At 49.6% G+C, this 25,942-nt stretch overlaps 2 protein-coding genes across 6 annotated transcripts; both read right to left on the minus strand.

Moving 5' to 3' along the window:
- Positions 1-3,629: 3,629 nt before the first annotated feature.
- Tgfb1i1 (transforming growth factor beta 1 induced transcript 1) lies at positions 3,630-9,417 on the minus strand. 5 transcript variants are annotated; one of them, XM_005328563.4, is made up of 11 exons: positions 9,183-9,417; positions 7,820-7,935; positions 7,654-7,706; positions 7,403-7,545; positions 7,151-7,238; positions 6,928-7,033; positions 6,623-6,817; positions 5,246-5,419; positions 4,872-4,953; positions 4,474-4,622; positions 3,630-4,300 (listed from the first exon to the last, which is right to left on the minus strand). In XM_005328563.4, the coding sequence occupies exons 1-11, from the start codon at positions 9,298-9,300 to the stop codon at positions 4,034-4,036; spliced, it is 1,491 nt and encodes a 496-aa protein (XP_005328620.2). In that variant the 5' UTR covers positions 9,301-9,417; the 3' UTR covers positions 3,630-4,033. The 5 variants fall into 5 exon arrangements, with proteins under 5 accessions (XP_005328620.2, XP_077880134.1, XP_077880133.1 ...); XM_078024008.1 differs by lacking the exon at positions 9,183-9,417 and adding an exon at positions 8,843-9,176; XM_078024007.1 differs by lacking the exon at positions 9,183-9,417 and adding an exon at positions 8,559-8,835.
- Positions 9,418-11,110: 1,693 nt separating this feature from the next.
- Armc5 (armadillo repeat containing 5) lies at positions 11,111-19,073 on the minus strand. The gene is made up of 6 exons (XM_005328565.5): positions 17,059-19,073; positions 15,596-15,703; positions 14,709-15,495; positions 13,123-13,622; positions 12,297-12,429; positions 11,111-12,196 (listed from the first exon to the last, which is right to left on the minus strand). The coding sequence occupies exons 1-6, from the start codon at positions 17,525-17,527 to the stop codon at positions 11,398-11,400; spliced, it is 2,796 nt and encodes a 931-aa protein (XP_005328622.2). The 5' UTR covers positions 17,528-19,073; the 3' UTR covers positions 11,111-11,397.
- Between the last annotated feature and the right edge of the window lie 6,869 nt (positions 19,074-25,942).

Genomic DNA, 25,942 nt, shown 5'->3' on the forward strand with positions numbered 1-25,942 from the left:
TTTTTTGAGATAGGGTCTCCCTAAGTTGCTTAGGGACTTGCTAAATTGCTGAAGCTGGCCTCAAGCTAGCAATCCTCCTGCCTCGGCCTACAGAGCTGCACCACCATGCCTGGTGAGAGATTATTTTTAACCCAAATCTGTTAGGATCACTCCCCTGCTAAGAAATCCTCCATAGCTCCCCAAGACACTCAGGAGAAGTACAAGCTCCTTGGCTCAATTTTCCAGGTCTGCCAAGCCCTGATTCCTGCCTAGCCCCTTAGCTTCTCCATACCAAAACTAGAATGAAGTCACAATTTCCTTACCACTTTCTTGCCCTATCCAACCCAGACTTTCTTTTATCTTTTTTTTTCTCTTTTTATTCCTGAACTGGAAATTTTCATGCCCCTCTAATTTTGCTGTGCCTTCTACTTAGAGCACCTCCCTGCTTCCCAAATGGCCAGCTCTTCTTCAGCGCTCAGTATCTAGTCTATGACACCTATATAGAAGTCTATAAAGATTTCTCTGATTTTTCTGATAGAGTTCTGAGCACATTGTGTGACCCTTGTCTGGGTCTGTCTCCCCAACAAACTAGAGACTCCTCAAGAGCAGGGACTGATCCAATTCACCCCTAGACTCCCATTGCTCAGCATAGGACCAGATGTAAGAAAAGATGGTGATTATTTGCACATCTGCCTTTCTAGGACTGACCAGACTTGGAAGTCAGGAAATGGTGGCGGGGGACTCCTATCTGATTATGGCAACTACAATCACCCTTGCTATGGGAAACAGAGAAAAATATTTTAGGGAACATGATGAATTTGCTTAAGAAATGCTTTAATATGGTTTCTTCAAAATAAATCCCTCAGATGAGAAAAGTCTGAAACCAAAATAGGCAGAGAATGGGGAGCAAATCACACTTACTTCAAGATACGGGGAGCTGAAGAGGGAGGAATGGAGGTGGGAAGATTCACTGGGTGTAAGGAATTTGGCTGTGGATATGTTCAAGGCAGCATTCCTCTGGTGAGAAATCTCCTGGAGGGTAACAGGTGCTCTGATTTGGATATTCTACAGTTTCTCCCTGGAACTAGTAAGATGACTAATACATGCTCAGTGCCTAACTGCTGTGGTAATGTCCTTTGGGAGGAGGCTCTGGACTAGTCTTATCAGTCTCAACCTTAATCTCAAACACTCAGCTTCTGGGAATAAAGGAACTCTCTTAGACAAAACCAATGTGTCACTGCACCTAAACCTGCCCACAGAACAGTAACTTTATACAATGAGCAATATGTACTAATGACGTCAATGACCTAATATAACCTATGGATATATATATAAAGCTGGCAGCTCAGAGGAGCAGCCCTTTAACTTTACCCCTGCACCTTGCTTGCTTCTCTCTCTCTCTCTCTCTCTCTCTCTCTCTCTCTCTCTCTCTCTCTCTCTCTGTGTGTGTGTGTGTGTGTGTGTGTACTTTACAACTGGGGCCCCAGCTTGAGCTCCTGTCCTGGCTTCACCACTATCTGTATAGTCTTGCAGAGGTCACCAGCTTTCCAGCTTGTGGCTTATCTAATATTTGATGTACACTCATCTCTTGGTATTTGTGTGGAATTGGTTTCAGGAGGCCCCTGAAGATGCTAAAAACTAGAGACAATCAACTCCCTTGGATTAAATGGCATAATATTTGCATATAACCTACTCACATCCTCCCATATACTTTAAATCACCTCTAGATTGTAACACCTAATGCAATGTAAATGCTGTATACATAGTTGTTGTACCTTATTGTTTAAGGAATAATGACATATTCCTTAAACAATAACAATGACATATTCCTTAAACAAGGGCCTACGAGGCCCTTCATGACATAACATCTATTTTCTCTTTGATCTCATCTCCTGCTACTCTTGGCATAGCTCACTCTAACCCAGACACACTGGCTTTATTTCCTTTCTTCCAATATGCCAAGCTCTTTCCTACCCCCTGGCCTTTGCATTTGCTGTTTCTTCTGCCTTGAGTGCATGTTCTTAGGCTCTTTGCTTGGCTGGCATCTTCTCAATCTTCAAGTCTCAGCCTAGACATTACATTTCACAGAGGTTTTCTCCAACTCCCTGGCTCTTTCCCCACCTCCTCTTAGTTCTCTTTTTTCCCTTTTCACTCTCCCTCCTTTCCTTTCTTCCCTGTTCCTTCCTTCCTTGACAAACATTTATTGAGCACTCATTATATACTAGACACCATCCCAGACACTGGAGAAACAATGGTCAGCCAAATAAACAGGTTGCCTGCTCTCAGGAGCTTTCGTTCCAGATTCAGAAGCAGACAAAAACAAGTAACAAACACCTATTCACAAATGATAAGTGCTATGAGGAAGCTAGGGAGGTGCCATGAGATGGAAACTGGGGAAGAGCTGACAGGGAAGGTCCTTTTCCTTCATTACACTTGTCACTCATGTACTTGTTTGTCAGCTGTCTTCCCTACTACATTTTCGTTCCCTGAAGAGAAGAAGCCACATCTGCTGGGTTACCCATTTTCCCTCACCCCCACCCAAGTCTGGCCCAGTAAGGACTCAGTAAAAATTTGGTGGATTAATGAATCAAGACTGGAGATGGCCAATTTGGGCATCCTCAAGAGAGCGAGGTAATTGACACTAGAGAATGGACAGCATTCCCCAGGGAGGATATGTGGTAGGGGAAAAGCAGAACTGGGAAGAACCAGGAAGACTTGGAAAAGAAAAGATCAGAAGATCTGCCAGAGGCCAGCATGTATTCCTAGGGGTCTAGGCGCCCTCCCTAAGGAACTGCAGGATCCTAGGTAAAGGTTCTAAGACTCATAAAGGTCTCTGGGATTTGAGGACTTCCGTGGAGTCAGAACTCCTCCAGACCTGAAAACCCCTGATCCCACCCTTTTCTGCTCTGACTTATCTCAGGTATCACTTCCTCCAGGAAGCCCTCATTGACTCCTGGTCTCATTTAGAAGCCTCCTTCCATCTCCCACAGCCCCCAGAGCTTCCCTCAGTCACTCTCCTGGCCACACCACGTGTCATCCATCTCTTCCACCAGCCTGGGAAGTTCTGCCTAGGCATGACTTATCTCTGTGTACTCAGCACCACCCAGCATGCCTGATGGAGTTACTGATGAACCAGCAGGGGAAGAAAATAATGAGTCTGAACGTGCTGACTTCCCTGCCATGTCTACATGACACCTACAGGGGGTAGAACATATGGGGGTGGGGGGAGTTAATACTAGTAAGAGGCAAAGAGCACCGATCCAAACGGTGGATATAACTTGGCACTTATGGAAGGAGCACAATCTCTGAGGTTACTTTAAGGGGATAAAATCTGGAAAGCAAAGAAAGAACAGCAATTTCCTTATTTCAAGGATAGAGGAAGCTGAGGAAAGGAGGAATGAGGGTAGAAGATTCAATAGGGCCCCAGGCTGCTGTCCTGGTTCTGCCACTATCTGTACAATCCTAAGCAGGTGGCTGGCCTTTTCAGCCTGGGGCTCAACTGATAATTTGAAATACCCAAGCTAAGATCTGAGGCTGTAGTTCCTGCTCTGGCCACAGGGTTGCGGCCTAGAACTTAACTCCCGACCGATCCGCACAAGGGGCGGGGACTTCGATGGCAAGGTTCTTCGGCGCAGAGTACACAGCACCAATGAGACGTGGAATGTGTATTTATGTACGTAGAAAAAAAGTGCACAGAATGGTGAGGGAGCGGGAAGCAGGGATGTCCTGATCTGGCCTCTGATTGGTCGGAATTGCAAGGATGCTTCCTCCAGTCAGGGGGCTGTTTCAAGGGTGGGAATAGAGTGAAGGACTCGGGATCTCTCTTCAGCCTAAGATCCTCTTTGGGCGTGTGGGTTAGGATGGGTGGGGCCTTTTCTGAACTTGGCCACCGGGGGACGTAGTGTACTTTAGGGACGGCTCTCTTCAGCAGGTGGGGCTACAAAGAGCGGGAGTTGGGAACAGCCGTAAGTTCAGAAAGCAAGACCTTGGGGTCTGGAGGACTCGCTCTTTTTCTTTGCGGGAGCACGGCCTCACGAACGGGAAGCTCTGCGGATCAACCGAAGAGCTTAAGGAAGCAGGGCTGGCAGTAAGGCTTGCCGGCGCGCTCCTGGAAGGAGCCCTTGGTGAGGGGGCGCAGGCAGAAGGTGCAAGTGAAGTGATCCGGGTGAAAGCGGCGGCCCAGGGCCGAGACGCAGCGGCCAGTCACTGGGAGGCCACACGTGGCGCACAGCGAGCCGCGCCGCGCATGGAAATGGTTTTCGCATAGCGGACGGCCCTCGTGCTCGAAAAAGCTGCCTCCGGAGAAGGGCGCGAAGCATTCCTAGGGAAGGAAGGCCGCGAAAGAATGAGTCAGCAGCCAAAGCCCGGACCAGATAACTAGTTAGTACTGGAATAACTCACCCGTGACCCCCTGCTAAGCCTCGCCCCCTCCGCCCTCCTAGTCCTGCCTCCCGCTGACCCTTCCCTGCAAAATCGGGTCCCACATCACCGCACCCTGCAGACGAAGCAGTCAGGGTGCCAAAGCGCGCTGAGCGCTGAAATGTAGTTATCCAGAATGGGGCCTTGGCAGCCCTGGCAGCGCGGCGCGAACAGCTGCAGGAAGTCCCGGCGGCAGTAGGGGCGGCCCTCACGCTCGTGGAAACCTGGAAGCAAGAATCGAAAGGACTGGAAAAAAAAAATGGTGCGGGCAGGACTGAAGACCTGTAAAGATCTGAGACTGCAGCACCAGCAGAGGGGCAGTGTGAGTGAGTGGTAGGGACTCAGGGATGGGTCTGGTGCGAGAGCAGAATGAGAGGGGATGGGTCCAGGAGAAAAGTCATGGTCCGCAGAAGTCTGGGAGCGGCTAGATAGCCAGTGAATCTACGCTGTTAAGGTGGGTGCGCAGCTCTCACCCTCATCTCCGAAGGGCTCCCCGCAGCTCACGCAGCAGAAATGCTCTGGATGCCAATGGGTGCCCAAGGCGGTGACCATCTTCTACGGAGAAGGAAAGGGAATACTCAGCGTGGCCCTCTGTCCCTTTTCCCCTCCTGCTCCCGCCTGGAACCTGGGTGACTGGGCTGAGGAATTAGTCTGAGGCGCATAAGATCTAACACGAAACTCTAGAGTCAAAGAGAGAAAGCCAAGTCCAAGGGGCCACGGAGGTTGTGGAGTGATAGAGTTGCGGTGGAGGTGCAGGTGGGTAGGTGGAACCAATCAGGGTGACGCCCACCTCACAGGTGCTCTAGATGAGACAAATATGTAATCTAAAGGGCCAAGCGGGGCTTACGTGTCGGATAGGTTGGTTGCAGAAGCCACATCGTGGAGAGAAGCGCTCGAAGTAGCACTCGGGGCAGAAGGGGGCTCCATCTTTCTCGAAGAAACTGCTACCTCCCAGGGTGGTGGAGCAGCCACCGCAAACGAAGTGCTCCGGATGCCAGGCGCGGCCCAGGGCTGTCACCACCTGAGATTGGGGGAGAGGTCTGGGACCGAGTGGCCCTAAGACTGCCATATGCCCATTGAGCACTGGACACTTTACAAGGCACTTTTCAAGTCTTATCTCTGAAAGACTAGGATGAAAAAAATCTAACATTTAAGGTCCTGCAACCTGTAATTGATGGAGATTCAACTCAGTTCTTGCAACTTTGCCCCAGGATTGACTTATCCACAAGGTATGCCAGGCACAGTGCATACAGCTCACAAAACTTATAGGGGCTCATGGAAAGGTTTTAATTTCTTTCAAAATCAGAACAACAAAAGATGAACTAAAAGAAAATGATTTAAGGGGCTGAGGTTGTGGCTCAGCAGTAGAGTGCTGGCCTAGCATGTGCAGGGCCCTGCGTTGGATCCTCAGCACCACATAAAAATAAATAAACAAAATAAAGGTATTTGTCCATCTACAACAAATATATATATATATATATATGTATGTATATATGTATATATATATAAATTAAAAAAGAAATGATTTAATATATAATGTCAATATTTTCATCTTTATACCAGCATAGCACAGGCATGATTTTTTTAAATAGCAGAAGGGACCCATAAAGATGAAAATGCCTAGAGCCCAAGAAAGTCAATGCCACCCAACTTTGCTGAGACTGGCAATCCTGGGATAGGAATCAAGCATATTATCTATCAGGAGACTCTAGGTCAACCACTGGGCACAGCTGTTGTTAGCGACATCTGCTCAGTCATAAGCCAAGAATCAGAGCTCCCAGACCAGACCAGACTCTAAAGGGGAAAAGAAAGCCTGTGGGTGCCTGAGAGATGCTGGATAAAGCCAGTGAGCCTTTTGTGAGATGGGGATTTGAAAGGAGCTAGCATAGTGCCTGGCAGACAGTAAGACCACAATAGTAACTAGATTGGAATTCTCTACCACTTATTTGCTGTGTGAGTCAGAGATTCAGTTCACCCACAAAACATAAATAGTGGGCTAGGAGTATAGCACAGTGGTAGAGTACATGCTTAGCGTGTGCAAGGCCCTGGGTTCAATCCCCAGCACCAAAAAAAAAAAAAATCAGAAAAACAAAAATTATAAATAAATAATATCCCCTTTACAATGTTATTTATTTAAAGGGAACAACGGGAAAAACCCTGAACCTGATTCTCAATAAGGATGGGTCTGTGGATATTATCTCCTTTCTCACAGGAATCCACTTACCTGCCCAGCAATAGGTTTACTGCAGGAGCCACAGAGACCCTTGGCCTGGGTGGGAACACCACGGCGGCTGAGGTCAGACTGGAGCAGCCCCAGCATGGTGTCCAGGCTGCCCTTGTTAGTTGGCTCTGGAGGGGATGGGGAACCTTCATTAGTGGAGCTCACCACTGGTGGCTGGGTTGGCCCAGAGGCTGGAAGCTACAGTAGAGAGGACATAAGAGTTGAGTCAACAAGGCAGTAGATGTGGAAGGGTCTAAAATAGGTCAAGGAGTCAAAGTTCACACTAGCCCACACCTGGCCTGACTCACATGGTTCTGGACACGGAAGTCAGAGAGTGAGGCCATCAGTCTATCCAGCTCCAGAGTGGCCGAGGTGGCTGAAGGCTTTGGGAGAACAGGGGATGGGCTGGGAGGACTGCAAAAATCATATTTGGTGTCATCTCAGAGCCTCCCAGAGTAATTTCCCTTTAATAACTCAAACATCCAAGACCCATCACTTCTCTTCCAGCTCTCCCAACAATGCCAAACTCACAGGCTGGGTCTTTTCTTGTCTTCAGATTGTTCCTCCTTCTGTTCCCCTGCAGTCACCTTGCTAGATGGGAACTGAGACATTATTTCATCTGGAGAGATAAGAGATAAGTAGTGGGCATGGGGCCATGTTCAAGCCACCCTCCCATTCAAAGGTTTGTGTCCCTTTAACTGGACATTTAGAAAGTCTGTGCCCCTTAGTCTCTGCCCTGCCCTGCCCCCATCCCATCAAAGTCTGTTTCAGTAACCCTGGTACCTGTGATGTTGAATTGGGTGGCATTAAGTTCCTGAAGCAAACGGTCTAGCTCACAGAGTCCAGTGCCCAGGACACCACTGGAAGAAGAGAATGGAGGGGCCACGGGGGCCGCAGGCTTTGGCGATCGAGGCTTGCATACCGTGCTGAGAAACAGGGTAGGAGCTTGAGTTTAGGAGTGGGTAATGCAAGCCTCCTCACCTGTGCCTCAAGAGGCTTCCCCTTCTCAGTGCCCTATTTCCTAGGTCCCTCACCTGTATAGATGGTCCTTGTCCCCAGAGGCTCCTGAAGATTCCCCAGACCCTGTCTACAGAGAGAAGAGACACCATGTGTGGAATGACAGGTCTGTGCTTTGCCCCATACAGGCTCAAATTCTCCTAGGCCAGAGTGGCTGCCCCAGACCCCCATATCTTATCTCACCTGCGGCTGGTGGCCATAGGGTGGGGGAGGTGTGAGTGGCTCTGGGGGCCGCTCTTTTGGAGCCCCTGACCTTGGCATGTGTGAGGTGGTGGTCTCCAGGTCAGAGAGCAGGGCATCTGCAGGGAGAGGCCCTCAGGGTGAGAGATTAAGGAGTTAAGGTTAAGGGCAGAGACAGGGCCTTAATTGATTAGAGGATAATAGTTCCAAGTAGGCATTATTTGGAAAGGGCAGAAGCCAATATTAAGAGCAGAGATCAAAACGCATAAACATGGGGCCAGACCAAGGCAGAGAAGTGGAAGGGTAGCAAGGAGTATTTATGAGCAGACATCCAGACTAGCTAACCCAGAGTCCAGCACAAACCCAGCCACCTGCTTCATTTACTCTCCACGTCTTTCCCAATGCAGTCAAAATTGACTCTACTCGAGCCAAATCTGGATCCACTTTAAATTGCTCAATTGGCTGTTTGCCTGGCACCCAACTTCCTGATACTTGCTAATTCCTCCTTCTATCTAAACAGGCCCTGCCCAGCCTGGTCCCTTCCCAGCCCCACTGAGTCCCACCCTAAACTCCTCATTGGTGAATTTGCTGGGACCAGCTTTCTGATTCCTTTCTTCTCCCAGGTACCAATACCAGTTCCCTCTACTGAGGAGCACCCTCTACTGCAGGGTGCCTGAACATCTTGTCTCACATGGAAGACGCAGCCTTTCTGCCCCAGTTCAGCAAAGAGAGAACAAGATACCTGGGTCCTTCTTCTTGCCCCCAAACATCCCACACTAGATTCGGGTGCCTTGAACTCTTTCCCTTCCAGAATCTAGAAGCCCCTGCCCCTTCACTCTTCCTCTCTGAACATCTTGGTGGAACCCTTCACTTTTCTGTAGCATCTTGGCACTCCTCAATTATTATTCTCTATCCTGCCCCAAGGACTTGACCTTTTCCATACTTAGGAGCCCTTAACTCTTTCCTTCCCGAAATCCTGGCGCAGGCCCGCTGGTCACTTTTATTTCCAAAATTGATGTCACACACCTCTCCGGTTTCCTTTCCCAGTCCCTGGAACCTAAGGCTCCTTTAACCCCTCCCTTTCCAGCGTCTCTTAGTCCAGGCGCTGCACTTCCCTGACCATCCAAAGTCAGAACCGAAGGAGCCGAGCGAAGGAAAAGGGAGGGAGCGGCCAGCCCAGGAAAGGCAGGAAGGGAGAGGCAGGAAGGGGGACGTGGAGTGGAGTCGGAAAGGAGTCTCGAGCGGACAGAGAAAGAAGCAGGAGTGAGAAGACAGGGATGGGGAGATGTGCGGAGTGCAAGGGTGGGGAAGCGTTTTCAAGGCAGTGGTGAGAAGCTGGGGACCCCGGGTTCCGGGCCCCACTCACCCAGATCCTCCATGGCGGGGCGCGGGCAGGCGGCGCGGGGCGAGCAGGGCGGGGGCCGTGTCCGGTGGGGGCGGGGGGCGGGGGGACGTCCGGGAGCTGGAAGCCGGGCCGTGACCATGTAAGGAAGCTGGGACCCGTTGGGATGGGGATGGGGGGAGTGACGAGGAACCGGGGAACCCGGGGTGGGGGCGTGGACGAAAAGGGAGCACCGGGGCCCACCCAAACCCAGCCCGCTGGCCTGCCGCGGAGACGGCCACACCCCGGCACTGGCCTAAACTGAACAGAGAGCCCAGGGCGGCCAGAGCCAGAGCCCGAAGTGGCTCTTCCAGATCAGGCTGTGGAGCCCCTGTCTAATGAAACTCATAACCACAGACTACTCCCGGCCCCAAGCCAGTATTAAGCCCTAGACAGAGGCCCCTCCACCCAGGGCATTCCTGAGAGGCTTGTCAACTGACAGAATTTTTGAGCTGGGGACAGGAGTGCTGTTCTAAGGATCTGTCAGATCCCAGGTTCAGAGACCTTCCCTTGGAGACCCTGACAGACAATCAAATACAGGCACTCCAAGAGGTATACATTACTAGACCACCACCCCCCCCAAAAAAAATCAGAGACAGAGGATACTGAGCCCAACTAGACTCTAAGGTAGAAACCTGGAAAATGATATACAAATGAACAAGGAAAATGAAACCCAAGCCCAAGCCCCAAACAGACTCAGCACTCCCAGTCAGTCTGCAAGACTAAGCCCTTCCCCAACCCTGAGGTGCCCCAGGCTATTCCAGAGTAGCTCCTTCCCAAGATTCTGATGAAAGAGAAGAAAGCAAGACAGAGACTCCAGCCCCAAACTAACCAAAAGCTTTCCCCTGACCGACACTCTGAGAACTCAAGGTAGAAAAGTGACACTCAGGGCTGGGGATGTGGCTCACGCGGTAGCGCTAGCGCGATTGCCCGGCATGTGAGCGACCCAGGTTCCATCCTCAGCGCCACATACAAAGATGTTGTATCTGTCGAAAACTAGAAAATAAATATTAAGAAATTTTCTCTCTCTAACTCTCTCTTAAAAAAAAAAAAGTGACACTCAGAGATGGGCAAGGACAGCTGTCCTGCAGCCACTCTGGTAGATACACCTGAGAACTGAACTATGGGTCTTAACCCAGGAGCAAGTCAGAAGCTGGGAAACTTTTTTTTTAAAAAAGTACTGATGCCCAGGGCAGCCCTCCAGTACAATTCCATCCAAAAGGGCACAGGCATCATATTTTTTAAAAAAATATGTCTGCACAGCCTGACAACCAGAGACCTAGACTAACATCCAAAGAGGCAACAGCATGTGCCAACCTTAGTTTCCCCAAAGCAGACCCAGGCAGGCCCAATCCAGAGTTCTCCTGAGAGTCAGGCTGTCAAGTAATCAAGGATCTGGAAGGCAGATGATAGAGACCTTGGAGACCAAAGCAATGTGAGTCCTTCCTTCACCTGAATGCAAGCACAAGGCTGTGGCTCTCTCTGGACATGATTAAAACAGTACCTTGAAATATATGGAACACAGCAGGCCTTCCCTCACCCAGAAAGCATTAGGAAACTTGGTCCAGGAGACAAAAATGGACTCTGAGACTAAGGGCCCAACAGAAAAAAGTGATGCCAAGGCATTAAACTCTACTTTACAGCATTCTTTTAGCCCTGACCAGGTTATGTGTCAAGGTGGTTGTCTCTAAGCAATGAGATCCTTCCGATGGGGCCCAAAACCACATCCCAGGGAGGAAACTGGCAACTCCACCCTATTTCAGGGCACCAGGAACCACTAGAAAGTTACTTATAAACTTCTACATGCTATGGGTGGCCTGTATCAAGACAAAGAGATCTAGACAAGACCATGCTTGGTGTGTGAAGGGGTGGGAGTACTCCTACAGGAAAGTAAGCAGAAACACAGACAATAATAATATTCAATTGCCAAGTTTTAATCTCAACCCCATAGTGCTGGGCCAAGTCAGATGCCCGGGTCCCTGGGCTCTTCTCCTTCCTCTGGGCCCCATGCCCAGACCCTGGCCTTGACTTCTCACTCCTGGGTCTTCAGACCATACTGAGGTCCAGGTCCATCCTCTCTTCAGTCCTCGATGATAACTCTGCTCGGGCTTCTCTCGTTACACTCTGAGGGAGGCCTCCTGCACAGCCAATCCATCTTTAGGTCCTCTCCCAAGAGACATCAACAGTCTAGGCTGGGTCCCTAGCCATTTGACTCAATCCCCATCACCACAGCTAGTAAAGCCTCAGTCAAGAGCCCTGCTTCCTCACTTGCTGCCTCCACAAGCCCCACAAGGGCCAGGGCCCGCTTCCTTGGGCACTGCCCTGGCCCCAGTGTCCAGCGTGCACAGTGGGCAGCCAATCGGGGCCGGCCCAGGCGGAATACCTCTCCCACTGACTGTGGGCCACCCTGAGGACCCAGATGGATGCGGCCCACAGCCTCTTCCAGCTCCTCCTCCAGCCCAGGCAGCAAGAATCTGCCAGCAGCCTCCAGGGCTTCCTCTGCCTCTGAGCCCAGCAAGGGTTGGCCTGGTGGGGGCACAGGTCCCAGGGCAGCCCCACAGCCCCGGCAACCATGCAAGTGATGCAGGATAGGCCAGGCTGCGCTGGGTGACAGCCCTCGCAGTGGCACCAGGTTCATTTGGGCTTCGGCAAAACTGCCAGACAGCAGGGCCCGGAAGAAAGGGGAGGCCATAGCTGAGGCAGCTCTCTGAGCAGGGAGCTGTAGGCCTGAGTCCAGGAGGAAGTGCAGGTCAGGAGCTGGGACCGGGGCTGGGCCCAGCATAGGTTCATAGAGGCAAGGGGAGGGTGGCTCTAGATCCAAGGGGATTGCAGGTGGAAAGGCTGGGCTCGCAGTGGGAGACACCAGGCCTTGGAGACAGGAAAGGGAGTCCGCAGCAAAGAAGAGGAAGAGTGGATGTGGAGCTGGCCGAGTAAGTGCTGTGAGGAGGAGACGGAGGCCACCCTGGTCCAGAAGTAGCCGGCGCCACAGAGAGGGCTTCCTAAAGGGAGAAAGAGGGTCTTTCAGAAGGTGGACAAGGTTAGGACTTGGAACAGCAACCCTCTTCCCCAACCCCTACAAGACACCCACATCCCCCTCACCGACAGATGAAGGGCAGGGTCAGTGCACAGGCTACACGTTCCTCAGAGCTCCCAGAGAGCAGCAGGTGAGTGAGGGCACCGACTCCAAAGGGCGATTCAGCCTGTACGGTCAGGTTCTGAAGCAGCATCTCACCTGCAGGGGCCAGCAGACCAGGTCAGATTGGGAGTTGATGTCAAAGACTGGGGTAGGATGAATAATACAGGGACTTTGGGCTCTTGAAAGGAAGGGGTAAAACCTCAGGACAAGAAATCGAGGCACAGAAGAGGGGGACGACTTTAGGCCCTGGAGAGGGAGGGTTAAGACACTAGGGATTAGAAATCAAGGGCAAGAACAGAAAAAAGCTTTTCCCTGACCAACAGGGGATGTGATTCTTGACCCTCAAGGACTAAAAGAATCTACCATAAGGGCACAGAAGACAGGGAACTTCCTGGCAGTGTTGAAAATGGTGGCAGGGTCTGGGTTCACAAGTCAGTGTGCCCAGGGCAGAAGCAGTCAGGACAACGCAGAACCTATTGAGTAAAGAAATGCAGACAGGCAAGATTCTAGGTTGTTGGGAGCCAAGCCTGAGGTCAGGTTATCTGAGATTCAAGATTTAAACAGATGGTAGAACAGAACTCTCTCTACATGCTACGGAGCAGAAGGGATAGTCCCAAGACCTCCTGTTCTCTTCAACACCCCCAACACCTGGTGTCTAGGGTTGCTTGGATGGTGGGCTAGAGAGGACAGTGAGAGGGCCGATGAGCAGTAAAGTCAAGGTTCTGGGCCCACAGAAGGCACAGGAGGAAAATGGGGTCACTAATGTAAGCAGAAAGACAGAAGTCATACCCAGTTCCCGGTGCTGGCTTTGGAGTGCAGGCCGGGCACGTGGTGCAGGCCAATCGTCTGGTGCAACACCGAGCACTAGCCAAGCTCGCAGCAGCGCTGCACCGTAGCTGCGCACGAAGGCCTCAAGACAGGCAGGGTTGCAGGTGAGACGTGCCAGGATGCGTAGTGCACGTGGGCTTGGTGGGCCTGGTGCACCTGTCACATAGGCCAGCAAGCCACACAGTGCCGGACCAGTCACAAGTGCACCACTTGGGTCAGGAGCTTGGGAGAAGCGTGACAACAGCAGTAGTGCCGGCCCCTCACGTCCCCAAGGCTCCTCTGGGGCAGAAGCAGCAGGGCTACGACCCTGCATGCGTAGTGTACGTGGTGTCTGCAGCGAGGTCTGGCCAGGGGTGGGACTGACTGGCTCTGCTGGCTCTGGCAATGGACAACGCTCAGGAGACCAGTCTGGAGAAATGTCTCCAGGGCCTGCAGCATAGCCCTCAGAGATCAGCCATGACCTGCAGAGGGCAAAAAGAAAAGAAGACTGAACCCAGAGCCAAGGCAAGGGAATAGAGTCAAAAGAACTGTGAAAAGAAGGTAAAGCCAGTAGGGGAAGAAGAGGTTGTATTAATAATACATAATATAATAATAATAAATCCTCATTCAGTAATTACTGATATTAATCGTGTGCCTAGTCCTTTTTAAGTGCTGGGGAGAAGCATTGAATAAAACAAAGTTCTTGCCCTCCTGAAGTTTATGTTCTACTGAAGGGAAACAGACAACCTAAGTAAGTAAACCGTATGGTAGATTAGTGTCATGTTAGTGTGGTGTGAAGTAATAATAGTGAAAAGAAAAGGTTATTAAAAGATCCAAGGCAGGCAAAAGTTGAAATTTAAAATAGAGTGGTGATGGATCCCCTACAAACGTGGCAAGAGTTGAACAAAGACTTGAAGGTGGTGAGAGATGAAGGCATGCAAGAGGAAAAGTATTCTAAGCAGACAGAACAGCAACCAGAGAGGTCCTCAGATAACATCTTCCTGTCATGTTCAAAAATAAGGAGGAGACCAGTTCTAAGAGTGCAACAGGCACCACAGACAATGATCAGAGATGAATCACAGAATTCACAAGGCTGACATTTACTGAACATTGCTTTGTGCCATTAATCTTTACAACAACCCTGTAGGGTATATTGTTATCCTCCATTGTATGCACAAAGAATCAGAGACCCAGAGAAGTTAATTAGCCTTCCCCTGATGTCTCAGTTTGTAAGTGATGGTGACAGAATAAGAACTTGTATTCCAGAACATACCACTATAAATAATCAATGTATGTACTACCTCCCAATGAATTTGTCTGGGGCCCAAAGTTCAAGGTGATGAGATAGAACCAATGTTAAAAAGCAGATCCAAGGGATAGAAGCTGTGTTTAACAGGACTGGAAAGTAGTCCTGTCAGGGAACAAGAAGGAATCAGGAGTTAGAAACAACAACAACAAAATCTTACTGAGACAGAATGGAGGGTGGAGGTGTAAAGAGGGCCAAAGCAGACAAGCCCCCATCCCAAAATATATCACCCACCCTCCTAGGCCCTGTGGTAAGGACTCACCTGAGGCTTCGGAAGCTTCCAGCCTCAGGCCGCTCAGGGGTCCGTTCCTCAGGGAAGTCCCAAGAAGCCGCTTCTGTTCCCTCCTCTTCCTCATCACCAGCCTCTCCACACAGCTGCCCAGCCAGGAGAGGTACAAGTCCCAGAGCCTGTAGCCGGCCCAGGGCCCCAGTATCATAAAGAAAGCCCACAAGAGCAGCTACAACACGTGGATGCCAGGCACTGGCACGAGGGTCCCTCAGTAGGCCCATGAGCAGCTCTAAACCACCAGCATCCCGAAGCCGGGCACGGTTGATAGCCTCCCGGCACAGAAGGCACACAGCCCGCACCAACGGTTGCTGGGAAGCCGAGCTGGCTCCATTGGTGCTTCGACGCCGCCGGAGCTCACCTAGTAACACCTCCACACCACCAGCATTGCCTAGTGCAGGCCGTACTAGGCCCTGGGCACACAGGTTGGCAAGGATCAGGATGGTTGCTTCACGTACTGCCCGTTTTGGGTGAGAAGTCAGGCTGACAAGTGGGCCCAGTCCCCCACCCAGACTTAGCTGCTCAGCACAGGCTCGGGAACAGCCTCGGCTGAGTTCCAGGAGGGCACGGACTAGGGCTGAGGTTAGCGCAGGGTCTGGGGCAGCAGCCAGGAGCTCAGCCAGTGGGCGTACTGCTCCCTGCTGTGCCAGGGCCAGGCGGTGCTGTGGTGAGTCTGCCAGGTTGCGAAGGGCACGCACCACACTCTGCAGGCACTGTGAGTCCTGGCAAGCTGTCAGGCTCTCAACGAGCAAAGGAACAGCACCTGGAGAGGAAAGGGGAGGACAAAGGGTGAGCAAAGTCGTCTACCTAAGCCCTTATCCCACCCTAATTCCCAGTTAACCCCACCCTCATAGCCTTCTCACCAGCAGAGTGGATATCCCCACAGCTCTCAGGTTCCATGGCTAAGTTCCCCAGAGCACGGGCTGTTCGGTTCTGGATGCTATCTGTCTTCACACACTGAAGAATGGTCACTGAAAAGAGAGTTTAGCCTTTTATTTGTCTATCAGTCACCTCCAGAATATGGCTTGAGAGAGTCAGGGACAGTCTCTGAAAGAAGCTAACACATGAGCTGGGTCTAGAGGGTATTTACTAGAAGGATGGTGGACGGGGATATTACAAGTCATTTTGGATTTGGAAGCAGCCTTTGCAAGAGCCCAGAGGTAACACCGAGGATCTGTGCCATGATCTAATGAAGGGGCTCAAATGCCAGATCAAGAGCTCAGGACACACAGGAGACACACAGGATTTTAAGAAGGGAAGCAATACAATACAATCTGGCAACCATGGGGGGTATGTATTATAGGAGAAAGGAATAGAGTCTGAGAGTCACAAAGAGGCCAGGTGAGAATGGATAGTGGTCTGAACCAAATAAGTTACTGCACTGCTGAGAACAAGCAGTCTCTGATCACATGGTGGAAACACAGGAGGAGATGGATTTCAGAGATATTTAAAATGCAAAATAGTGACTGAATGATGGGAGTGATAACAAATTCTATTGCTTACTGAGGGGCTTATTAATCTTCCAGGCTCTTGTCAAACTCATTATAGTCCACATATGTTTTATGCAAGTTTTAAATATATTAATGCTTCCCTTTATCCAAAAAATTGAGCTTACATCAAAACTGGAATAATTTCAGAAGACAGGCATGACGTGTATAATGCATTTGCACGGTGTACTGTATACGGGTATACTGCGTTTGCATGCCACTAGGAGGCACCAATTTATCTGGTAAACAGAAAAGCTTTTGTTGGGTTCTTTTATATTGTATGAGTTTTTAATTACTCGAAATACCCTGCCTGTGCATAGAGTCTATGCATTCTATCTTTGCATTAAGTTTTCTCTATACTCCAATTATGCAAGGTGGCTATTATTATTTCATTTTACAAGGAATCCTAGTTTTGGAGGTGTTAGGTGCCTTTATTGGTATAGTTAACTACACCAATTTCTGAACTTCATCTTTTTGCCTGCAGCTCATCCAAGGGGGGTTTCAGTCCATCGCACAAGGTCAGACTATTAATATCATAAATGCAAGACAAGAATCATCTGAAGTAACATTAATAACCCTTTAGTCTCCAACTGCCTAGATGCGGGAGAGGTGCCAACACCTAGATTATGGTTGTAATTATCTGGTCTGAGCTCGAGTATAACCTACAGAAAAAGTAGTGACGTCATGGGAGAGTAGTGACATCTTGAGAGATAGGTGGGCGGCGCCGTCATAAAGCACGTTATTCCAGAGTTTGACACAAAGTACTCAAAACAGTCTAGGACTAGACAAGGGGGAAGCGCGGGTGAAATCATTCTAGGAAATGGAGGCGGAGCACTTACCCAAAGGGAGAATGCCTCCGAGTCTGCGCACTTCAGCCCGGCACGCCCCTTCCGTACAGCAGTTGGCTAGGATGCTGAGCGCCAAGTCCAGCGTCTTGCGCAGGCGCACTGGCGGCGAAGGCGTCGACCCAACAGAGTGGGTGGAGTCAGAGGAAGGGGCGGGACCAGAAGCAGCTGACGCAACCGACGAGGGGGCGGAGCCAGGACCTGCCTCGGACGGGGCGGGGTCCGCTGCAGCCGCTCGCCGTAGCAGCGCGAGAAGGGGGCGGAGCCCGCCGCGTGCCCGGAAGCGTTCGATTCCCCCCGCTGCCTTGATGTGGCGCGTGCGGAGAGCTAAGAGCGCGCGGCCCAGGGGTGTCTCGTTGCTAGCTGGGTCCTTTTCCCCACCCTGACCCTCCCCTGCTGCCGCCGTGAGCTGCGCGAGGCAAAACGAGAGCGAGTCCGTAAGGGTTGGTTTCGCAGCCGCCATCTTGGCTCGGGCCTAGGGCTCCGCCCCGCTTCTCGCCGCTTATCTGAGACAGCGGAACTGGAAGAGAGGGGCGTGGTCAGACTACTCCTTGCTGACGCTTCTTAAATAGCGCCGCCGCAGTTATCATGCGAGTCGGAAACCGTAGTTCTCTTTTCCGGAACTCTGGTTCTTGCACAGCCGCAGAAGGCTCGTGGGAATGGTAGTTATGTTGTGCGAGTCTAAGAGGCGCGTGAGGTGTATGCTGGGATATGTAGTCAGCACCAAGCTTAACACTCCTCTTTTAAGATGGAAGGGAAACTTTCTTCCTAGGGCCTCGAAGTGTGCTTTGGAGAACCCAGACGTCCGACCATGGAGTCTTTGTGCTGTGCCGCTCTGAATGACTTTGTTAACTCTTCTCCCGGTATGTCCTTGGCAGCGACCGCCCTTCTTCCTTTAGCCCTGCTTTGATAGTCGGGGCCCCGAAGTCCGGGCTGATGGACTCCTGGAACCCCGAGCCAGGCCGACGTTCCTGACAGCGGCTACTGATGGAAAGCTCTCGCTCGACCAGGTGAATGAGGGGTTAAACCTACCGAGAAGGTTCGCAGCCTCTTCCTAGAGGGGCACAGGCTTGTGGACCTTTCCGTTTCCGGTGCTGGACCCCTATATCTTACCCTTGCTCTGGGTTTGCTTGTGAGCAGAGTAACTGACGTCTAGGAAACGGGCACTCTTCACTCGCGATGGAATTGACGGCGCCTTATGTGGCTAGGGATAATCCGGACGTGGTGGAGCTTCAGGGGAATAGAACATCAGGCTACCGGGGAGCCCTCCGGTTGCCCCTGCGTTGCGAAATTGTGCAGCCTGAACAGCCCTTTCTGGTGTGGCCAGAGCAGCCAGCCGCCCAGGAAATGCTGCTAGGCCTGCAGTACTTATATAGGTCAAGCTCTGCCGCTGGGGAGGAAGAAGCTTCTGCCAAGACCAAATGGTCCTACAATCTCAAAAATCCTCCAATGCCAAAATTGTGGCATTTGAGGCAAAATTCATCATCAAAGCAGTTACAGCGTGACAAATATGGTAAAAGCTTCCGATGTGACTCATATCGGCTTAAGCAACCCTTTTGTAAGGCACGGAGGAAGGTTGCCCACACAAATCTCTTTCTGCTAGTGAAACTGTGTACTGGAGCCAGGAGGTAGGCTTCTCAAAGCACTCCGGTACTCTGTCCTCAAGCAGAGAGTCCATTTCCTTCTAATAGCTACTAGTGTTCCTGGACTAGGCACAAAATAGCCCTTTTGAAGTTGAGAAGGGTTATCTGTCTTGAGGACCTAATGCCCACTCCTAGAGGATAGTCTTTCTATCATCCCCAGGCCTCTGGACCCCTACCCCCCAATTTTGGCACTTTTAATCAGGCTTGCAGCATCTAGTTCTGTGCTCACAAAGAAGAGGCTGGAAGGAAGGAATTTGAAGTGATCCACCCTCAGTTTCTAGCACAGAGGGCCCAGGTTTGCCTCTTCCCTGCTGTGTGATCTGTACCTCTTCTGGGGCCTCGTTTCCCCCTCCCCCCTTAATCTGTAAAATGGATGATGAGGGCTATCTCACAAGGTTGTAGTGAAGATTCCATGGGTATACCTATCCCCAGTGCATACCTAATAGGCTCTCAATAAATAGTTGCTATGATCTGGTCCTGTTTATACTACTTACTAGTGATCTTTGGGCCTCGGCTTCCTCAGAATTGCACTGAGCAAGTGTCAAGTATTGTAAATGTACCTACATACGAATATTGTGTATGTGGTACAGGGGAGCATGGAAACAGGATTTGTTTACAAAATCCCTTTCAGAGAACTGAAAGCTAATCTCTCACATTAGGGTAAATAGCCCTGGGCCCCCTCTCCTCTCCAGTGGCAGAAAACAGGTCCTGACCAGAAAAGGAAACAGACCTCAGAAGCAGGAGGTACAGCTTAATCCAACAGCATTTATCCAGCATTTACTGTTCCTTGAGCTGGGAGTAGGACCATGTGACCAGTCCTTAGACCACAGATGGCAAATACATCTGTTTGGTCCCTCACTGTGTGTGTGTGTTATTTAAATAACATTTAAATCAGGAGACTTCACAATCTATATTTCTGGGGGAGGAGATTGTTTCTTTGTGTATTTTGTCTTTTAAGTAAAAGATTCAGCAACATTTGATCATAACATATAATCTGTTGAGTTGTGTCTATTCCACACACAGCCCCCACCACTCCTTGTATCCCTGACTCAACATATTTCCTTTGTGTTACTCATCTGACCTCTACAGAATACATTTGGGGTTACAGTCCCCAAACTACTATCATGGGTGAGAAAGATCTTCTATCACTTCTTGCTCCCTGTCCTCCTATTTCCTTTCCCCTTCCCCTCACTGCCCCCCCCCCAGTGACAGACTTGAACCTGACTTCCTGCTCCCCATCCATAGTTGTCCCCTGAATTGAGCCCTGTATGGTGATTTCAGTCTATTATTAAAGCTCCTTTCCGAATTTGAAAGATGGCAGAGCAGACTCACGTGCTTTGATCAGAGGTCAGAGTACTGGGCCCTGTAGGCCTCAAGGAGATGTACCTGCCACATCCCAGACATTCCTCACTGAGTTATTTTGGGAATCAAGCAAACAAGTGTGGAAGCACTCTTAAATGCTAAGGCCTGAGTGGAGTGGGGAGGGTTGGGAGTGAGATAACATTGTCTTCCTAGGATGGCTGGTCATCTATCTAGTTCTGGACATAAGAATGATTGTGGTACAATTATAATTCTGTTGATCTCATAAAGACCTGGTATCTAGGTTCCCCCATGTGAGTCTAGTGGATCATGCAAAAGCTGGTGCTGTGGGGTTGCACATGGCCATGGTCTGACAACAGGAGTCCTACTTATCACTAAGCTGAACTGGTAAGTACTAGTGAGTGTTATTGTGATGTTATGGGATGCTGGAGCAGTGCCCCCTTACCCCAGGACAACTCCCTTCTCAGGACTTGGCCATAAACATACTCCAGGAGCATAGGGACTGTGTATGCATTGTACCTGCTAAGTCCCAGCATCCGTATGGGCAGGTACAGAGAGTCCTGAGAAAGGCCTAATTGCTGTCTAGCAGCTTCTCTTCCCTGGGATGTGGGTCTGATGAAGAAAAAGTTAATCCTCCCACTCCCCAATGTCAGCTTCTCTTCAGGGAACCTACCTATAGGATTGTAAATAGGTTTCTCTAGGAGTCTCCCTCTCTTGGAATGTTTATATCCCAATGGTAGGCTTTCAAGGCCAGATAGGTTCCTTTAAAAAGAGTTGTTTCTTATGTTTTGAAACTTTCTGAACTCTAGAATGTAACTCCACACTTAATTGCTATGCCAATTAACTACTGTCTATAACCTCTTAGGTTTTGTTCTTAGAAATATAGTTCTTAGGGAGATAAACTCAGTCATCTTGAGTTGCTGCTGCCTGTGGTGAAGGCCATATCACAATAACACTCACTAGTGTTTACTGTCTTGTTCTACACCTCTGAACTTCTTATCATAAATTTCCTTTGCATGGTCTTTGGTCTCACAGACCAAGAATTCAAACCCACTAATCTTGTAACAGTTAAGAAATGATGTCATTTTTCCTATAAAAGCCCCATGTAACCTCAGCTCCAGTCCCAGAACTTAAGAGCACTAGCTCATCTCAGTCCACAGGCAACTCTCTGAGACGTGCTTGGTCTCTTGCTGAGTGCAATTTCCATAACAAGTCTATTTCCCAAGGGTGTAGAAGAAGAGGGGAAGACTGTACCAGGAATGGATGAGCTGGCTTAGGGAAGACCTGCCCACTTCCTACCCCAGCCCAGCCAAAAGGCTGAAGTTCCCAGAGCAGTTAACTTCTGCATTGGGGCCAGGGGAATGCCTAGGAAAGGGCAAAGACAAAGGGAAAGGGCAAAGGGGATCACTTGGAAATAGTATTGTGGGCAAGAGGATTGCTGACCAGATCCAAGGCAAAAGAGGAGTTTGGGGATTTTCTGACCCCTCAGCAACCCATGAAGGGTAGGGGAGAAGTCCTTAGCAAGAAGTCCAGGAATGTGACAACCCCTTCTCACCTGATAAGATGCTTCCCTCTCTACCCTGGCCAAGTTTAATCCTAGGAGTGTGAAGATCTCTGAAAATGTCTAAGGTAAGTCCTGGTTTGGGGGCTGAAATTCAAAAGTTATGACTCTACTTCTGGGAAATGTCCACAAAGCCTCCCCTCCTCTTTCCTTCCACTGCTTCCCCACACTGGCTTCTCCAGATCATGGACATGCTGCCTATCACCTTCCTTGACTCCCAGACCCAATTCAGCCCTTGTGCTATAGTTGCTCAGAGTTGGAAGGGAGGAGGCAAGAAAAGAAGCTCCAACTGGGGTCATGAGAGTGAAGAACTTGGTGATGAGGACTTTCATGTGTTAAAGCCAGAATTAAAAACAGTCAGTACAGATAGGTAGGTGATCCTGGTTGGGTCTAGAGTGAAGGCCACTTGGGTCTGGCAAGTTGGAGACCACCCCTGAGAAACTGAAATGTTAAAGCCTTGAGAGCTCTTTCTCCACCTTTATCAAAATTACCTGCCCCTGCTCCAACCTGTTGCTAAGGTAACCTGTTCCAGGGGTTGTTCCTCCCTATAGGGAGTTGTAAAAGTTGTTAATTAATGCAGGGGACCCCCTTCCTGCCTGGATCACTCTACTTTGGCCCCTCCAACCCATTTGCTTCTCACCTTTTGGCCATTCCATAGGAGCATTTCCTGAACCTAGTATGTTCATGAGCCTAGTCATGTATACAGGAAGGAGAGAGATAAGAAGGAAGAAAGCAGGAGAACAAATCTAGGATGTATAAAAGGCAGTATGCTCTCACTTCTTGGGATACCAGCTCTGGCCTCTTCATCCATCCCAGAAGAAGTCTGTATTACCTCTTTTTAAATAAACCTTGCTTTGTATGCTTGCCTCTGCATGCTTCTCTAATGTTATACTTAAACACATGAGGAAGCAGAACTTGTCACCAATAACCGGTGATATCAGTGTGACCTCCCCAAGACTTGCCAGCCTTCCCCATCCAGAATCCTGCTAAGCTCCAAGAGTGATGTCAAGGAGGCCTCTGGGAAATAAAAAATCAGAGTTCTCCAAGCACATGTACCCAAACTCATACACTCAACTCCCAGGAAAGATCTTAATCCTATTAAACATTTTGTATTATGAGGGCTGGAGACAACTCAGTTGGTAGAGTACTTGCCTAGCATGCATGAAGCCCTGGTTTCATTCATGCCCAGTCACAACAACAACAAAAAAAAAAACCTTTTTTATGAAAGAGTACCTGTAAAAATGATTAAGAATACAATTAGAACTGAAGTTGTGGCAGTGGGGACTTAAAAGTCTGATGTCATCCTGCTGTCAAAAGTCAAGAGGTGGACCTGGGCAGGACTCTGGAAGTGTTTCTGGGATCCCTAATAAAATTGGAGTGCAAGGGAGGCACTCTGCCTCTCTTCTGAGAGGATTCACTCTCTCTCCTTGAGAGTGTTCCCTTTAATAAACTCATTTCTGTTACTTTGATCAACATGTCTGAAATCTTTCTGAATTGATTCCAAAAATTAGGGTTTGAAGTGGGGTCTTCATGCTGCCTCAGTTTCCTGGAAGGCCCCAGTTCTGTAACAAAAGTAAAGGTTGAAGGGTTGCACACCCCACTCTCCTTGTGGCTAAGGGCCAAGAAAGTTAAGACTGACAGGTTTCTGATTAACATAGCCTGGCTAAATCTACTTAGGTACATTACCTGACTTCCCCTGGCTCCACAACACCTTTATTCTACTTATTTACTTTTTTTTTTTTTTTTTTTTTTGTGGTGCTGGGGATCGAACCCAGGGCCTCACACATGTTAGGCAAGCATTCTACCACTGAGCTACAGCCCCAGCCCCATTATCTGGTTTTTGTTTCTATTAATTGTAACTGCTGGCAGAGAAGCAGTCTAGCTGCTTCTCCCCAGTTTAATCAAACTGCATAAAATTCATTTTTTCCATCCTTTGCCTATTTCCTATGCAGGCATGTGGAGGAATCCAGCCAACTGGAAATCAAGCAAGATTCCTAGGCTAAGCTGCTCATAACAGACTGAGGCTGGTGTGGGGCACAACTGGCCCAAAGTATTTTAGAATGGGTGGCAAATTTCAGACTATCAGAGTGCTGCCCATTTGAAGCCCAATTCCTGCCTGATTCCAGGACCGAGATGTGGCTCCCAGATCTCAGGGTATCTGGCAGAAGCAGGAATAGGGTAAAAGTGAGGCACTAATCTCTAATGCAAAATTTAAGTGGCTGCCAAAGTAGCAATCAAGAGAAATAATATTTTAATGCAAAATTTAAACAATCAGCAAACCACAGCCTGTGCACTTGTTTTGGTAAATAAGATTTATTGGATGTAGGGCCAGCCAGGCATTATAGTGAGACCAGTAAGTCAGGGTCATGAAAATGCAGGGTAGAATAGTCTCTTAGAATTTAGGTATTTTATTCATTATTGGGGTTTTTTTTGCAGTAATTTTTTGAGTTATTGAAATTAAAATGCTGTTTATATTGATTACTAAGTCTCCCTACTCCCAGACTGAGGGACTCCAGGGACACTCTACTCCTGGGCTAATCCCCACCACTTTTTATTTTTTGAGACAGGGTCTCACTAAGTTGCCCAGGGTGGCCTCAAACTTGTGATCCTCCTGCCTCAACCTCCCAAGTTGTTGGGATTACAGGCATGGGCCTCCTTGCCCACATTAATTACTAAAGCTTTTTTTGGCGCCTCCTTAAATTCTGTGCCAGAAGTTAACGTGCCAAGTGCCAAAGGTCAATGCCTCATCTCACCAAGAGATTACATTCCAGCAACCCAGTGTTCCCCTTCAACCTGGGCAAACCTTCTCGGCTTCCTGGAAGGCTTTTCTGCCTGACGCCTCAAACTTCTGATTCCCTGGTGAACCAACCCTCTAGAAGCTCAGTGGCAGGAGCGCACTCCGGGAGGGGCGGAGCTGTCGCGAGCGCACAGATCAGACTCCACTCCCCGGCGCGGTCACTTCTGTGTGACGTGACCTGCTCAGTGCAGCTGGGAGGATCCCTAACTGACGTGGCCTAATGTGATGTGCAGGGATCTAAAATTTTTCCCCGAGGAAAGATGGCTCCTAGTTCTCCCTCTTCTTGTTAGGGGCTGGAACAGGGCGGGTCTTAGGCAGCTCTTCGCGGTGGTGGTGTACGGACTGCCCTGAACACTTCGTCCAACTTGGGAATCCAGTGAGAAAGGAGGGGAAAGTTCTTGGGGGAAAAGAGATGAAAGCAAGGCGGCCGGGAATGGAGCTCCCCTGGCTGGGGTAGCTGAGGATGCTCAGGACCCTCTGTGGGGCTGTGGGGACCTCCACATGGATGGCCTTAAGGCGCCCCGGTCAACCTCCCGCTCCCAGGGCCCTTTGTGGGGACTCCCTTCCCAGTAAGCCCACGAAGGCTGCTGCCAAGGGTCCTTCGCCTCGTTCCCTCCCCTCTTGGCGCTGCTAGGGTGCAGAGCTAGGGTCCGATCCTCTCAGGAGAGAGAGGGTGACTAGCTCCCGCTTGACTGCACCTCCAGGAGGCAGGCAGCCATGGGTAAGAGCGAAGGGCAGCTGCCTGGGCTTGATGCCTGCTACCTGAAGAAAGGGGGCATATGTGAACATGTGCCTTTGCCAAGGCCCCGAGCCCTATCCCGAGAAGGTTTAGAATCTGCGCAAACACTTTGGAGTGTTTCAGCTTACCATCTACATGCTCTTCCTGGAGCCCAGTTATCCCATGATCTAACCCGTTCCCCCGCTGTAACATATCCTAAATGGTAACCTGCTGCAACGCACCCCGACCTGGCCTTGGAATCACGACCTCCTACTACTGGCCCAAGTCCTTCATGGGATTCAGCCCTTAATCCCACCACTGCCAGCCCCTGTATATATAGAGGCCTAAACGCCCACCTTCTGACTACGTAGCTTTTTCTCAAAACTTCCACCACATCATTGTGACCAAAAGTTTGTTCCATATGGTAAGGTTAAGTTTTGCCATTATCTTACTGTTGAGTCCAGCCTTAATATCCTGAATCATTTTGCATGTTTCCATTTATATGAAATTCAACAATAGGGGAAACTAAATTTACCCTGACGTAAAAGAAGAATAAGCTGTGGAGGTAACTGAGGATGAGTAGCCTTTTAACTCAAAATTTCTCAACCTTGGCAATCACTCCTGGTGCATCCTGGGTAAAATAAAATTTTAAAGGTCCTGGGTAAAAATTCTAACTTGCACCCAGGGTTGAGAACCACTGCTTTAATCTTGGTCTGGAAGCAGCCTTAACATCCCAGTGTACTGCTCAAATTGTAACATTTTCTTTGTGTTCCCTGTAGGGCATACAGGAAGCACTAACCTAACAATAACAAACATGTCTGATAACCTGTACAAGATAA

Source organism: Ictidomys tridecemlineatus, chromosome 10 (genome assembly GCF_052094955.1).
Source record: "Ictidomys tridecemlineatus isolate mIctTri1 chromosome 10, mIctTri1.hap1, whole genome shotgun sequence".
NCBI lineage: Eukaryota > Metazoa > Chordata > Mammalia > Rodentia > Sciuridae > Ictidomys > Ictidomys tridecemlineatus.